The following is a 12,523-nucleotide window of genomic DNA, read 5'->3' as shown; positions in this document are numbered from 1 at the left end:
ATGATAATATAATAATAATAATAATAATAACAATAATAATAATAATAATAATAATAATAATAATAATAATAATAAGCTGCTCTACCTGCTTTAAATATTCTACTATTTACATTTTTTATTAGTTTCTGTGATGTGCTCCGTGTCAACACTGAATTTCTGTCCCGTGACCGTCGGACGCGGCTGACTCTCTCATGGCTTCATGGTTGCGTCAAGAAATGTAGAATTTTTATGTTTTTACAGAATCTGGTTTTTGTGAACGGTTTATTTTTAGATTTTTTTTTTTTTTATGAGACACGTAGAATAAAACAATTATTCAGATGTGTAGCTCAGATTTGGTTGTTTTTCCAACCCGAGGAGCAGAATCTGGTCGTTTATTTTTCCCACACTAATAAACAAGACACGTAGAATAAAGTGATTTGATAGAACATCCAGCTTTGAAGCTTTGATTCAGTCGTTTTTCCGGATTTTCCGCATTCTGTTCTTGTGAAAGCAGCTTTGTCGTTTGCTCTTACTTGTAGTACGGCTGTATGGACGCCTCGAAGCCTCCGTATCCGTACAGGAACACCGGATGAGTCCCGTCCTTCTGCAGGCCTTTAGCGTGAACCAGGAACATGGGGATCTGAGTCCCGTCTTTACTGGGATAGAAAACCTGAAAACGCAAATCAGAAACATCAGGTTCACCTGTAGGCAGCAGCAGCAGCTTCTTTCTGAGACAAAACGTGGAGAATAAGATGCTGATGAACGAGATAATAAACAGCGGATAATAAAACATGATTCAGGTGGACAAGGAGGAAACTAAAACACAGAGAAAAGAACAAAAACACATATACAGTCTGGCCAGCAGTGTCTGTGATGCAGTTTTAAAGTTAAAACAACAATAAAAGTCGGTTTGTAGCCGGTTATATGATGATCATAATAACAAACATCTGCATTTATTGAGCACTTTGCAGAGCAGCGATGCAAAAACTCAAACAAGTGGAAAAATAATCTGATTTTAAACGATAGAAAACCAGCAGGATGTTAGAAAAGGAGGAAATATTCCTGAACCTAAAACCAAAGTCAAGTCAGGAACATTTCTCTGCCTCCTGTGCAGCGGATACGACACTGAAACGTCTTTTAATTAAATTATCTATCAATCTAATAACCAATAACATCCATAGTTTGGCAAATAAAGTGGATCTGGACAGAACACTGATTTCTATTTTTATTTTTTAAACACTGAGCTCATATTCTCTGTTTACTCCAGTCTGTACTCATATCTTATTATTCAGAGATGACTGCTGGTGTCACAGTTAATTTAACCTTCATCGTTTTATCCTGACTCATATCCAGTCCTGATTATTTCACCATAACTGTGAACGTTTCTGCCAAATCCGACCAAAGCTCTGAGACACAGACGGACCAACGACCCAAAGACACGATTGTTTCTCCTCAGAGGCATCAAAAAAGAACAAAACAGCTCCTTTTTTTTATAAAATGACAAACATATAGAAAGTGTGAATTAGATTAAATTAAAACTGCGGCGTCACATTCCCCTGTGGGAGGACGCACACCTGGACAGGTGAGCTTACCTGGCTGGTCTGGTAGTCGTCCTGCCGGATGCCTTTGACCTCCACCTCCCTGAAGACTCTGGGTTCTGGGTTCGGCTCGCTCAGGTCGCAGTAATAGATGATGCCTGGTTGGATATTTAAAGAACTCAGCATTTAATGAGGAATCCAACGTAGAAGCAACTTTAACAACAATCACGTCACATCCAGCAGCAGTAATGTGGAATTTAAAGTTGTTGTTTTTTTTTAATCTCTGAAGATCTTTTTTCTTTTTGTGTGTGTGTTATTCCTAACAAACAAAATAAAAAAAGGAAAACTGCCAGGCGACTATTTTATGTGCTATTACCTAAACCAGCTTTAAAAACGACTTCATAACTCTGGTTTTGGGCTTTTAAAAAAATGTGATCCTTGAACTAAAATCCTGAACTAAAAGCAGCTTCTTGTTGTTTTTGTTGCTGCCACACGTAGAGACGAACATGAAGGCAAATAAACAAATAATAGACTTAAAGATGAGCGCAAATTATATAAAGAAAAAGAATTTAGAGCGCTGAGAAATATTATATAATCAAATAGTAATCAAACATTATATAATCAGTATTTTATAATAGTTTAGAACCGGCTGTAGTTTCACCAGCGGCGTCGGGGTGTTTTTGTTTTTAGCTCTTTTCTCATTTTTCTTCACTGAGGTTCACGTTTCTGTTCAACATCAAGTCCTGCAGCTGAACCAGAACATGACGAAGGAGAAACTCAGACACATGTTCATGTGCAGAATGACACAAAGCATTAAAATAATAATAATTATAATAATTTAATTCATTCATTATTATTTTTTTAATTTTTTTATTTTACTTTTTTATATTTTAATTTTTTTTTAATTACATTTTTTTTATTTTTTTTATTTTAAATATATACATTTTTAAAAAGCATTTTAATTTAATTATTTATTTCTAAAAAATTAGACAAAAATGGAATCAACATGTGCAACATTCTCCCCAGTAATTTAAAGACGTTATTAATGCTGGGGGGGAAAAAAAAACCCAGCGGCTTCACATATGATATGATATATTTATGGCTTGTCAGCATAAACACCACCTGCAGTTCAGCAGAAAAATCCCAGAATTTTTGTTATCTGACCATCGCACGCAGCCGAGTCACTGATGGTGTTCTAGTTGCACAGAGAAGCAAAGAATTTTTTGTTTTTTACAGATTCTGCTTCGAGCAAACTGTCTATTTTGGGGCATTTAAAAAAATAAAAATATTTAGACGTGTAGAATAATGGGATCATTTTTCACTAATTTGTGGCAAAATATCGGAAAAAAATATCAGAGTAACAGATAAGACAAGCAGTTTCACATTTTTTTGTCCTCTTATTAAAAATCTGCCGATACATGAAAATAATAAAGCATCAGAATCAATATTGGTGCTAATTACTGACACATGATGATTATTTAAAAGATAATAATTTACTATTGAGCACTGATTAAAGGGAAAATAATACTTTTTTCTTTTTTTTTTTCATTAAAAAAAACAAATAATGGCATCATGTAAACAAGTTTAAAGAGTCAAATCCTTAAAACTGGTGACTACCTGGTTGTTAGAAGCGTTTATTAATAATTCAAACGGCGCCCGTGTCTGACCTGGTGTGGTGAAGGACGTGAACTTGTAGAAGAAGTCCGAGTGCTTCTTCTTGCAGCTCACTCCGGCCACCGTGCCCACGTCCAGCGGCAGGTCTCGGACCAGCCGGCCGCTCGACAGCTCGTAGATCTGCAGGATGTCCTTCACGTCGTGCACGAAGTTCACCAGCAGGTGCTGCTGGTTCACGCAGGACACGAAGCCTGGAGCGAGACGGGAAGAAAAAAGGAAACATGGTGAAATATGGACAACAGCGTTTCCAGGGAGACGGTGTGTGTCTGTTTGTTGTCGTCTCCACGTTCACGTCTGTCGTCACGGTGAGGACGAGTCATCTCTGGGACGAAGCCAGATGGAAGAACTTGACAGCTGCAGGCCTGACCCTGACCTCTGCAGAGGATCCAGAACGCGGCAGCAACCAGCCCAAAGCAGCACACCTCGGATCCATCACTGGCTTCCAGCAAATTCAGAACCCTGACACTTGCCCCCAAAACCCCAACGAGAACAGCTCCCTCCTACCTGAACCCTCTCCTTCAGGTCTACACTCCCTCTGCTCACTAACTGGACCAACCAGAGCCTCCTGGTCCAACCACCACAACAGGGCTCAGGTCGGTAGCTGGACTCTCCTCCTCTGTGGTTCTGGTGGTGGAACGAGTTACCAAACTGTTCAGCCTGCTGACTCCCTCTCAGTCTGTAAGAACAGAGTAAAGAGCAGCTCCTCATTCTGCACTGAGCCTGAACACAAACAGGTTGGTTCCTCCTGACCGGATCCTTGCTGGTGCTGTATCTGCTCTCAGATGGACGTCGCTGTGGATAAAAGCGTCTGCTGAATGAAATTGTAGAGCGTGCAGATAAAACAGAGAATCCATCGACTGTGGCCCGACGCAGTCCCACAGAGCGCCTGCAGGGGGCAGCAGGACCCGCCTCAGCGCTGCCGTCGCCAGGAGACCGTGTGGTTACCAAGCATCAGGACGAGGACGGTTCTGGGCGGCGTGATGATTCAGTGACTTTCTGCTGCAACATGCTGATGCAGAGATTTTGCCCCAAAATAAACAGGGACTGACGTGACTGAGCTGATTTCTGACCCGTAGCACGGCAACCGGACGGCGTTACCGTAGAGACGGGGCGTGTTTGAGCTCAGAAAACCACCAGAGCCGATGCACCGAATCCAAACGGGCTGTTGTACTGAATATGTAGGTGACAGCAGCAGCAGATCTTTTATTAGATTATCTGCAGCTCAATCTTCACACAGCGCATTTAGTTCTGTTCTGGTTCTTATTTTATTTGATGTGATGACTTTCATTTGTTCAGCTTCCTTTAGTTGTTGTTTAACAAACGGAACAACACTTCTGTGTTTAAGGAATATTTTAAAAGCTGAAGCGATATTATCAGCAAACTTTAGTCGCCTCCAAACAGAAAACTGGAGGAAATAAAACATTAACAACTTGAACAAATAAAGGAGCATCACTGATAAACAAACTGCTCCTATTTAGCATTTAGAACCAGCGTATAAATACTAATACACGCTAACGTAGCTGCTAAAAAGACCTTTTAAAGAAGTATTTATTCATTAACTACGATCTGTTCAAGCAGCTGATCAACACATTAACATTTAAACCTGCTGAACAGCATGTCGTCGTCCTACAAAAATCAATTTACTTTTTTTTTTAATCACCAAAATGACACCTTATATTAGAGAAAATAGAAATCTGTACAGGAGCTGCACAGAACAAATGATCAGATTTTCAACTGTCCGACGGTCCTTGAACTACTCACCGGCTTCCAATCGTCACATTTCATCAAAATCGTTTTATTCTACATGTCTCTTTTTATTTATTTTTTTTTAAATGCCAAAAATAAACCGTTTGCAGCAACCAGATTCTGTTAAAAACTAAAAATTCTGAGCTGCTCGTCGCAGCCAGGAAGACGTCAGCGACTCGGCTGTGACCAACAGCCGGGGGACAAAAATTCAGAGACTTTTCCGGCTGAACTGCAGCAGACGAGGCTGGAAACAAACATAAAATCTGAATGTTTAATTATCCATCACTTGTCGAGCCACATTTACTGTCCAGTGTGGGTAATAAATCATTTCAAAAATGAACTTTTGCTTTTCTGTTTCCCGTTATTTCCAGCTTTCTCTGGTTCTTCATGTTGTTCTGGTTCCACAGAAACATGAGACAGGAGCTAAAAACAAAACCTACGGCGGGTTCTGAACTACTTTTAAACGCTGATTATAGGTGTAGCGCATAAAAATATCTCCCAGTGATCCCACAATTCTTTGTCTTTATATAATTTGCGCTCATCTTTAAGTCTAATGTGTGTTTATTTGCTTTTATATTCGTCTCTATGTGTGACAGGAACAAAAAAATCAACAAGAAGCTGCTTTTAGTTCAGAAAGTTAAAGGATCAAACTTAAAAAACTGTGATTTATAAACTCGTTTTTAAAGGTTGGTGTAGGTACAAGCACAGAAAACAGGTCTTTTGTTCTCAAGTATGATTTAAACATCGATCTTTTGTGTTATTCCAGTGTTTGTTTACTTGGTTGTAGTGACTCACTGGTTGGTTCACAACCTTGTCAGTGGAAAAATTCACGGCCAGGTTCGGTTACCATCACTCGATGACTCACGGCGGGAGAAAAAAAAGAGAAAGAAGGTGCGACAAAGTGCTTATGGACCGAGTTTCACTTTTTGAGCAGAGTTCCCTCTGACGGAGGCTTTCGACCGCAGACGCTCAGCTTCCTGCTTGTTGTGGTCTGAATGTCATCGAAACATTGGGACAGAGATTCAGCGAAAAGGCGGTTTTGCAAGATTTTCACAGCCGAATTGTGGAAGCTCGTTTCCGCGTACCGGCCCGTTACGCACTTCTGAACGCCGGCGGAGTTTTCTCATGACCCGGCGTGAGGCCGCCGCTGTCGTGGCCAAGGCGACGTGTGGTTTTTAGATTACTGGCAGGCTGCTGCGCGAACCCCGCGTTTGGATTCACGCGTGGAGAACCGATACGGCGCAGGGCATTCTGGCAGAATTTCCGTCTCACCCAGGACGTCCTTGTCGTGCTGCGGTATCAGGGTGGTCCAGTTGTGCCGCTCCGGTTTCTGGAGGTCGATGTTGATCAGGCGGTACCGAGGGGCGTCCAGGTTGGAGCGGAACGTGAAGACCGTTCCTTCGTTGGTCACGTAGGAGTACTGGGCGTCGAAGTTGTCCACGAGCTTGACCCACGGCAGCAGACCTGAAACACAAGACGTCCATCAGGTCTTCTGCAGATTTCGTTGCTTCAAACACAGTTTCTCTCTGCAGAGTTCGTTTCCAGTAAACATACGAGAACAGGCGGCAAGACTACTCTCACATGTCGCTAAATACCAGCAAGCACCAGTTTCTGTTCTCACGTCAGCATTTATTTAAAATAGCTCAAATCGGGCGCCGCTACAGCTCACCTGGTTGTATCATGTGTAGGGCTACAGTCGCCATGTGGAGGTCATGAGTTTGAGTCCCGCTCATGGTCCTTTCCCTCATGTCCTCCCCCCATTCTTCTCCCCTACTTTCCTGTCTCTCTCTCACTGCTCTATCCAATAAAGGCACAAAGGCCAGAAAAATAACTTAAAAAATATATATATATCTCAAATCTAGAACAAAATAAGAGACACAAAATAAAACGGAGACGACAGCAGCGGCACAAAGAGACGTAAACACCAGAGAGGAACGAACACAAAGAGGCAGAAAACGACATGAAGAAGCTGTTAAACACAAAACCAAGAAAAACCAGGCGAAGAAATGACAAACATGGGACACGATGAAACAACACGAACGAGACAGACACATGTTGGTCCACAATCTACTGACTCTGCTCATCCAGAACCAACATCTAGAACCTCTGGACTCCAGGTTCTGGTTCCTACCAATGATCCACATCAACATTTAGTCTGAACATGTAAAACCAGAACCTTGTCTGGTCCAGCTTCACCACATCAGGTTCTGCTGATGTTAGAGCCTCAACAGGTGGTGAGATGTGACCAGAGACTGGGTTCTAGTAGAACCATGGATCCATCCATAGACAGACACTGACAGGAACTTTATGGAGACACAAGACCAGCTGAAATGGAAGATTTTGAACTTTCTTTCTGTTTTAAAAGACCAAACATGATTTGTTTTTGTCATTTAGGACAAGTTTTGACTCATTTATGAGAAGCTTTATTTCATTTTAACAAATGTTCAGTGGTTCTGGACTGATTTTGTTTAATTTTGGACAAGTTTCAAGTCAAATTAGCAAAACATTGGAACCTTGTCTGGTCCAACTTTCCAGAACCATGGATCCATCCATGTATATACACTGATAGGAACTTTCTGGAGACACAACACCAGCCTGGACTGAACATTTATCAACTTTTGTCCATTTTAAGGGACCAATTAGTCTTTATTATTGACATTTAGGATCATTTCTTGTCATTCTGGACCAGTTTTGAGTCACTTTGGACAGATTTCAAGTCAAAACAACAACAAACTGGAGGGCTGGGGTCACATTTCCACAAATTATCAGGATTTATTGTTGACTTTTTGGACAAAACTTGGGTTGTTTTAAACAGAAGATCACAGAAAACCAGAACCTTGTCTGGTCCAACTTCACCACATCAGGTTCTACTGATGTTAGAGCCTCAACAGGTGGTGAGATGTGACCAGAGACTGGGTTCTAGTAGAACCATGGATCCATCCAGAGACTGGGTTCTAGTAGAACCATGGATCCATCCATAGACAGACTCTGACAGGAACTTTATGGAGACACAACACCTGCCTGGACTGAAGACTTTTGCACATTTTTGTCCATTTTATGGGGCCAATTAGTATTTCATTTTTTTTCCTTTTTTTTCATTTTGGATGATTTTGAGTAATTCTGGATGATTTTTAATCACTCTGGATGAGCTCAAAGTCATTTTTGGACAGATTTCAAGTCGAAACACCAAAACTGGAGCTAACGTTACACTTACACGACCTTCCTCGGGACACAAAACCAGCCTCATTTGAAAACTTCACACTTTCTTCCACTTTCAAGGCACAATAATCAAACTGTGTCCTGCTGGATCCGTTCAATCATCTGATCCCATCTAACTGTTCTGTCGCCACCTTTCATGGCTGTTGGACTTTTATTTCTGGAGAGACGATTAGTTTTAGGGTAAAAATCACATTAAGTTCTGAAAACACTGAGAAAAAACACCAACGCGACGGTTTTACTCTAGAAAGTGTCAGAACACCTGCATGTGGGGAGATTTTTTTTTTAATTCCTCACATGCAGAAACAAGAAGAGCAGATGTTGAAACCTCAACATTTGCTCAAGAAAAGTAAAAATAACTACAATTAACAACCGAATCGTCTCTTTCTCTTCATTTTGTTTCTGGTGGTTTGTCTGAGAGACACATCGCAGAATAACGCCTTCAAATAAAACAGCTGCTGAAGAAAAGAGCACAAACAGTGAAAACTGTTGGTTTCTGCACACGTCGCTGTTGTATAACACGTACGACGCTTCAACTTTTGATCTTGATCCAGCTGCTTTCACACAGTCATCATCACGCAGAGCGACTGTTCAGCTGAAACCGCTGCCATCAGGCCATTCTGACATAATCTGATGAGCTTCAGCTGCACGTTTGTTCTACTTTCATGCATTTCTGTGACTCCATCTTTATTAACTTCCTCTATTTTCCAGTGAAACCGTCCAAGCGGCACGTATTCGCTTTCTGCTAACAGCAACAGAAGCAGACACGACTTTCATCTTCCATTTTCTGCTCATATTTTGGAATCATTAAACGCAAAACGCTGCGTTTTGAGGATGATTTGTTGTAAAGCTGCACATCTTTACGTTGGGAGAAAAACAAACGATAACAATCAGATAAGTTAGAATCTGTTTTGATTAAATTCATCTGATGAAAATAAAGAGTTTCCACTTAAATCATGATTCTGTCAATAACTCATGTGTTGTGTCATCGGATTTTCATGAAACGCTTCAGTGTGCAGAGATGTTTGTATTTTATCTGAACCACCAGCTACGAGCACGTTGTCATCATTTTAATGCTGGAATTTAAGCTTCATTGCACTAAACGAGGCCCGTAATGCAGCCACATGAGCACAACAGAGTTCGTGCTGCTGTTTCTGCAGAAATGCATTGAGCGTTGCACCGATGACTCTCACCTTTGATGCCGTCGGGGAGCTGCTGCAGGTCGCAGTACCACAGCTGGTTTACGGGCTCACAGCCCTCAGTGATGGACAAAACGGCAAATCTGCCATCGTCCGATATCTGCAGGAGTAAAGAAAACACGTTGATATGAACGGAAGCTTTAGGAGCTGCTAATTATAGCGTTGGCGGAACATCAGTGGAACGTTGGGGATTAAACACAGATTCCTGACGATTATTTCACAGGTGCAGCAAAAGGACACGCGCTCGTAATTAAATTATCGCTTCAGGCCTTTGGCACACATGAAGTGAACGAGCTTGTTGTTCCACTACTTGAATCATGAGCACTGTGCACATCTAATGTCAGCATTTTTCTACTCACGGACCAACCGGTGCAGCATTAGCACGTCTGCATCGACTTTTCTACTCAGGAAAGAGTCTGTGCAACATGTCGACGCGATCTGAGCTGATGTGTATTTTTGGTTTATTTTTGTTTTCCTGCTGATCAGAATGCATCGTGTACTGACACCTGTTAGACGTGCAGAGCTGCCAACTTTCTACACGCTGCACTTTAATGTCTGTGATTTATTTGGATTTGAGAGAATATTTGTGAGTACAAGTCAAAATGCTGCACTTTCATATTGTTTTATTTATTTGAAAGAACATTTATTTTATCAGCCGGTCTGTTCAGCAAACCAGAATTTAACCAAAAACAAACAAAAAAAGGTTCTTCCTGTTTTTGATGCACTAAAAACGTACTGAACTGTGATTTTTGTGTGAAGTTAAACTCGTAGCAGCAGCAAAGGTGGTGAAAAACACTTAAAAAGACCACAAGCAAGTAAACATTGAACAGGTTTAGACCTCAACAACCAACAAACACGCCGACTTCTGTTGACAAACCTGGACAGTAAATATAACCTCAACTTTATGTAAATCCGTCGAGGACCTCTGGATTCCTGTAACAGGGCTCCTGGTCCAGCTCTCCGTTTATGGGTCAGGTTCTAGCTGCCTATAGATCCTTGACCTGCTAGGATTCTGCAGAACTGCTTCAGCTGGTGTCGAGGAAACCCGCCTACCGTCTAACTTCCTCTAATAGTTGACTCAACTAAGTAGCCTCAGTAGTAAATTCACTCCACCAGACACATCTGTTGGTGGCAGCGTTCCTCTAAATGGATCGAGCACTTGGTGATTTGCTGGGTTACAATTTAGAGGTTTGGGAGAACGAACCCCAGGGATCTGTTTAAAAATACTATTTTACTCATGACTTACAATAACCTTGAAGAACCACGATAAAGATCTCATGCACACAACTGACTAACTTTTCGCCACCATCAGATGCTGTGATTGAGCCAATAACATTTAAAAACAAATAGTCTGTAAATGCAGGATTCAATATTTACTGCAAACCTTCAGCAGGGGCAAAGCGACAGCTCTTCATTATTTGCATGGAATTGAACGTAAATTATGAATAAAAAAGCGATTGAAGCGGACTCACGGTTGCTGAGCTGTGCCACTTGGGATGTTCAGGAAACTCTGCGACCAGAACGTCCTGGGACTGCTCGGTGCCGATGACGTGGTAGTAGAGCTTCTGGTTGACGTTGGAGGTTGTTTCTGTGCCTTTAGACGAACACAGAGAAGCTCAATCGTGAACTATCCATCCATCCATCCATCCATCATCTCTACACCTTAATCCTCACCAGGGTCATGGGGGGCGGAGTCTATCCCAGCTGACTCAGGGTGAAGGCAGGTTCACCTGGACAGGTAACCAGTCTATCACAGGGCTACACTTAGAGACAGACAACCAAGCACACTCACATTCACACCTACGGACAATTTACAATCACCAATTAACCTCAGCATGTTTCTGGACTGTGGGAGGAAGCCGGAGAACCCGGAGAGAACCCACGCTGCACGGGGAGAACATGGAGACTCCACGCAGGAAGATCCCGGGTGTCCTCACCGGGACGCCAACCGGCGACCTTCTATCTGTGAGGCCACGGTGCTAACCACTGATCCACCTGCAGCCCAATCGTGAACTAATTTAGGTTAAACTGCTGTTAGCTGGACATGTGTGTGCCTCCTCCTTACCGTCGGTCTTTCCCTCCTGGCGTGGGTAGCAGTTGTAGAAGACGCCCTTGGCGTCGTGAGTCCAGGCCAGGCAGCTGAACTTAACCCTCTCCAGCACGTCGGACAGCGGGGTCAGGTCGTCGGCCTTCATGAAGCGAATCGTCACCCAGTCGGACCCGCTGCTGCTCAAACCGTACGCAAAGTACTCGCACTCCTCCGACAGGCGGCCCACTGAAACGAGACACGCATCATCACAGAGTCGGAACCAGACGTCAGCGTCCAACAACCGAAACTCTGCAGCTCGACTCACTCTTCAGCGCCACGGTGCCGTCTTCGGACAGTTTGTTCGGATCGAAGAACACGGTCGCAGGAGCGTCCAGAGAGTCCTGAACGTACAGAACATCCTGGTTCTGGAGGCCTTTGTTGTGAAAGTAGAAATACCTGAACAGGAAATAGGAATGCGGTTGATGCCTGTCACACCTGTCACACAGGTGTCATTGAGTGACAGCACAGTTTATGTCAGGATGCAGAGTTTAAACAGTTAGCATAATCCACAGTCAACCTCATTATTAGGCAGTAATTAAGTATTTATTGACGAATATTGAGCACAATGGCTGAGATTGTCTATAATTGCAGCTCTGTTGGAATATGAAACACCCATGAACTCTGGTTGGAGGTCATGAACCTCCTCAGATTCAAATGTCCATACTACAATACGGTAACAAAAAGATTTAGCATGTTTGCGTAATGTGTAAACCAGAGTAAAATGCCAGAAACACCAGGACGTCCTACTACATCCCGTCGGTTCTTCTGGCGTTTCTGGCTCACAGTCCTCAGCAGCAGCTACGTCACGTCGTCTCACGAGTATAAACAAGTTTGAACCAACCAGAGCTCACATGCAAACTGAATAAAACTATACGTGTTCTGTGAGGGTAGCTGTACTGAAAGTGAAATGAAAAAGTACCGTAATGTCTGGGCTATAAGCTGCTACTTTGAAGCTTTATGGATTTGTACGAATTCCCCTGGAGACCAAAGTGAGGCTGAGAGCGACGACGACAGAGAGACTGAGGAAGTGATGAAGTGATTCTGAGGCTGTTCAGCTCCTGAAGACACTGAAGAAGACGACT

The 12,523-nt window shown here is 42.5% G+C and overlaps 1 protein-coding gene across 1 annotated transcript in view; it reads right to left on the bottom strand.

The window, feature by feature from the left end:
• Positions 1–12,523, bottom strand: part of LOC103371084 (prolyl endopeptidase) — a 24,232-nt gene that overhangs the window by 6,279 nt on the left and 5,430 nt on the right. Inside the window, 8 exon segments of the mRNA XM_008300305.1 lie at positions 513–649; positions 1,572–1,675; positions 3,185–3,382; positions 6,210–6,401; positions 9,347–9,452; positions 10,825–10,946; positions 11,418–11,627; positions 11,707–11,837. Of these exon segments, the coding sequence (XP_008298527.1) occupies positions 513–649; positions 1,572–1,675; positions 3,185–3,382; positions 6,210–6,401; positions 9,347–9,452; positions 10,825–10,946; positions 11,418–11,627; positions 11,707–11,837 (1,200 nt within the window).

The sequence above is a fragment of the Stegastes partitus genome, unplaced genomic scaffold (genome assembly GCF_000690725.1).
Source record: "Stegastes partitus isolate 25-593 unplaced genomic scaffold, Stegastes_partitus-1.0.2 Scaffold1523, whole genome shotgun sequence".
In the NCBI taxonomy this organism is placed as follows: domain Eukaryota; kingdom Metazoa; phylum Chordata; class Actinopteri; family Pomacentridae; genus Stegastes; species Stegastes partitus.
This window is presented reverse-complemented; position numbering and strand designations above follow the sequence as displayed.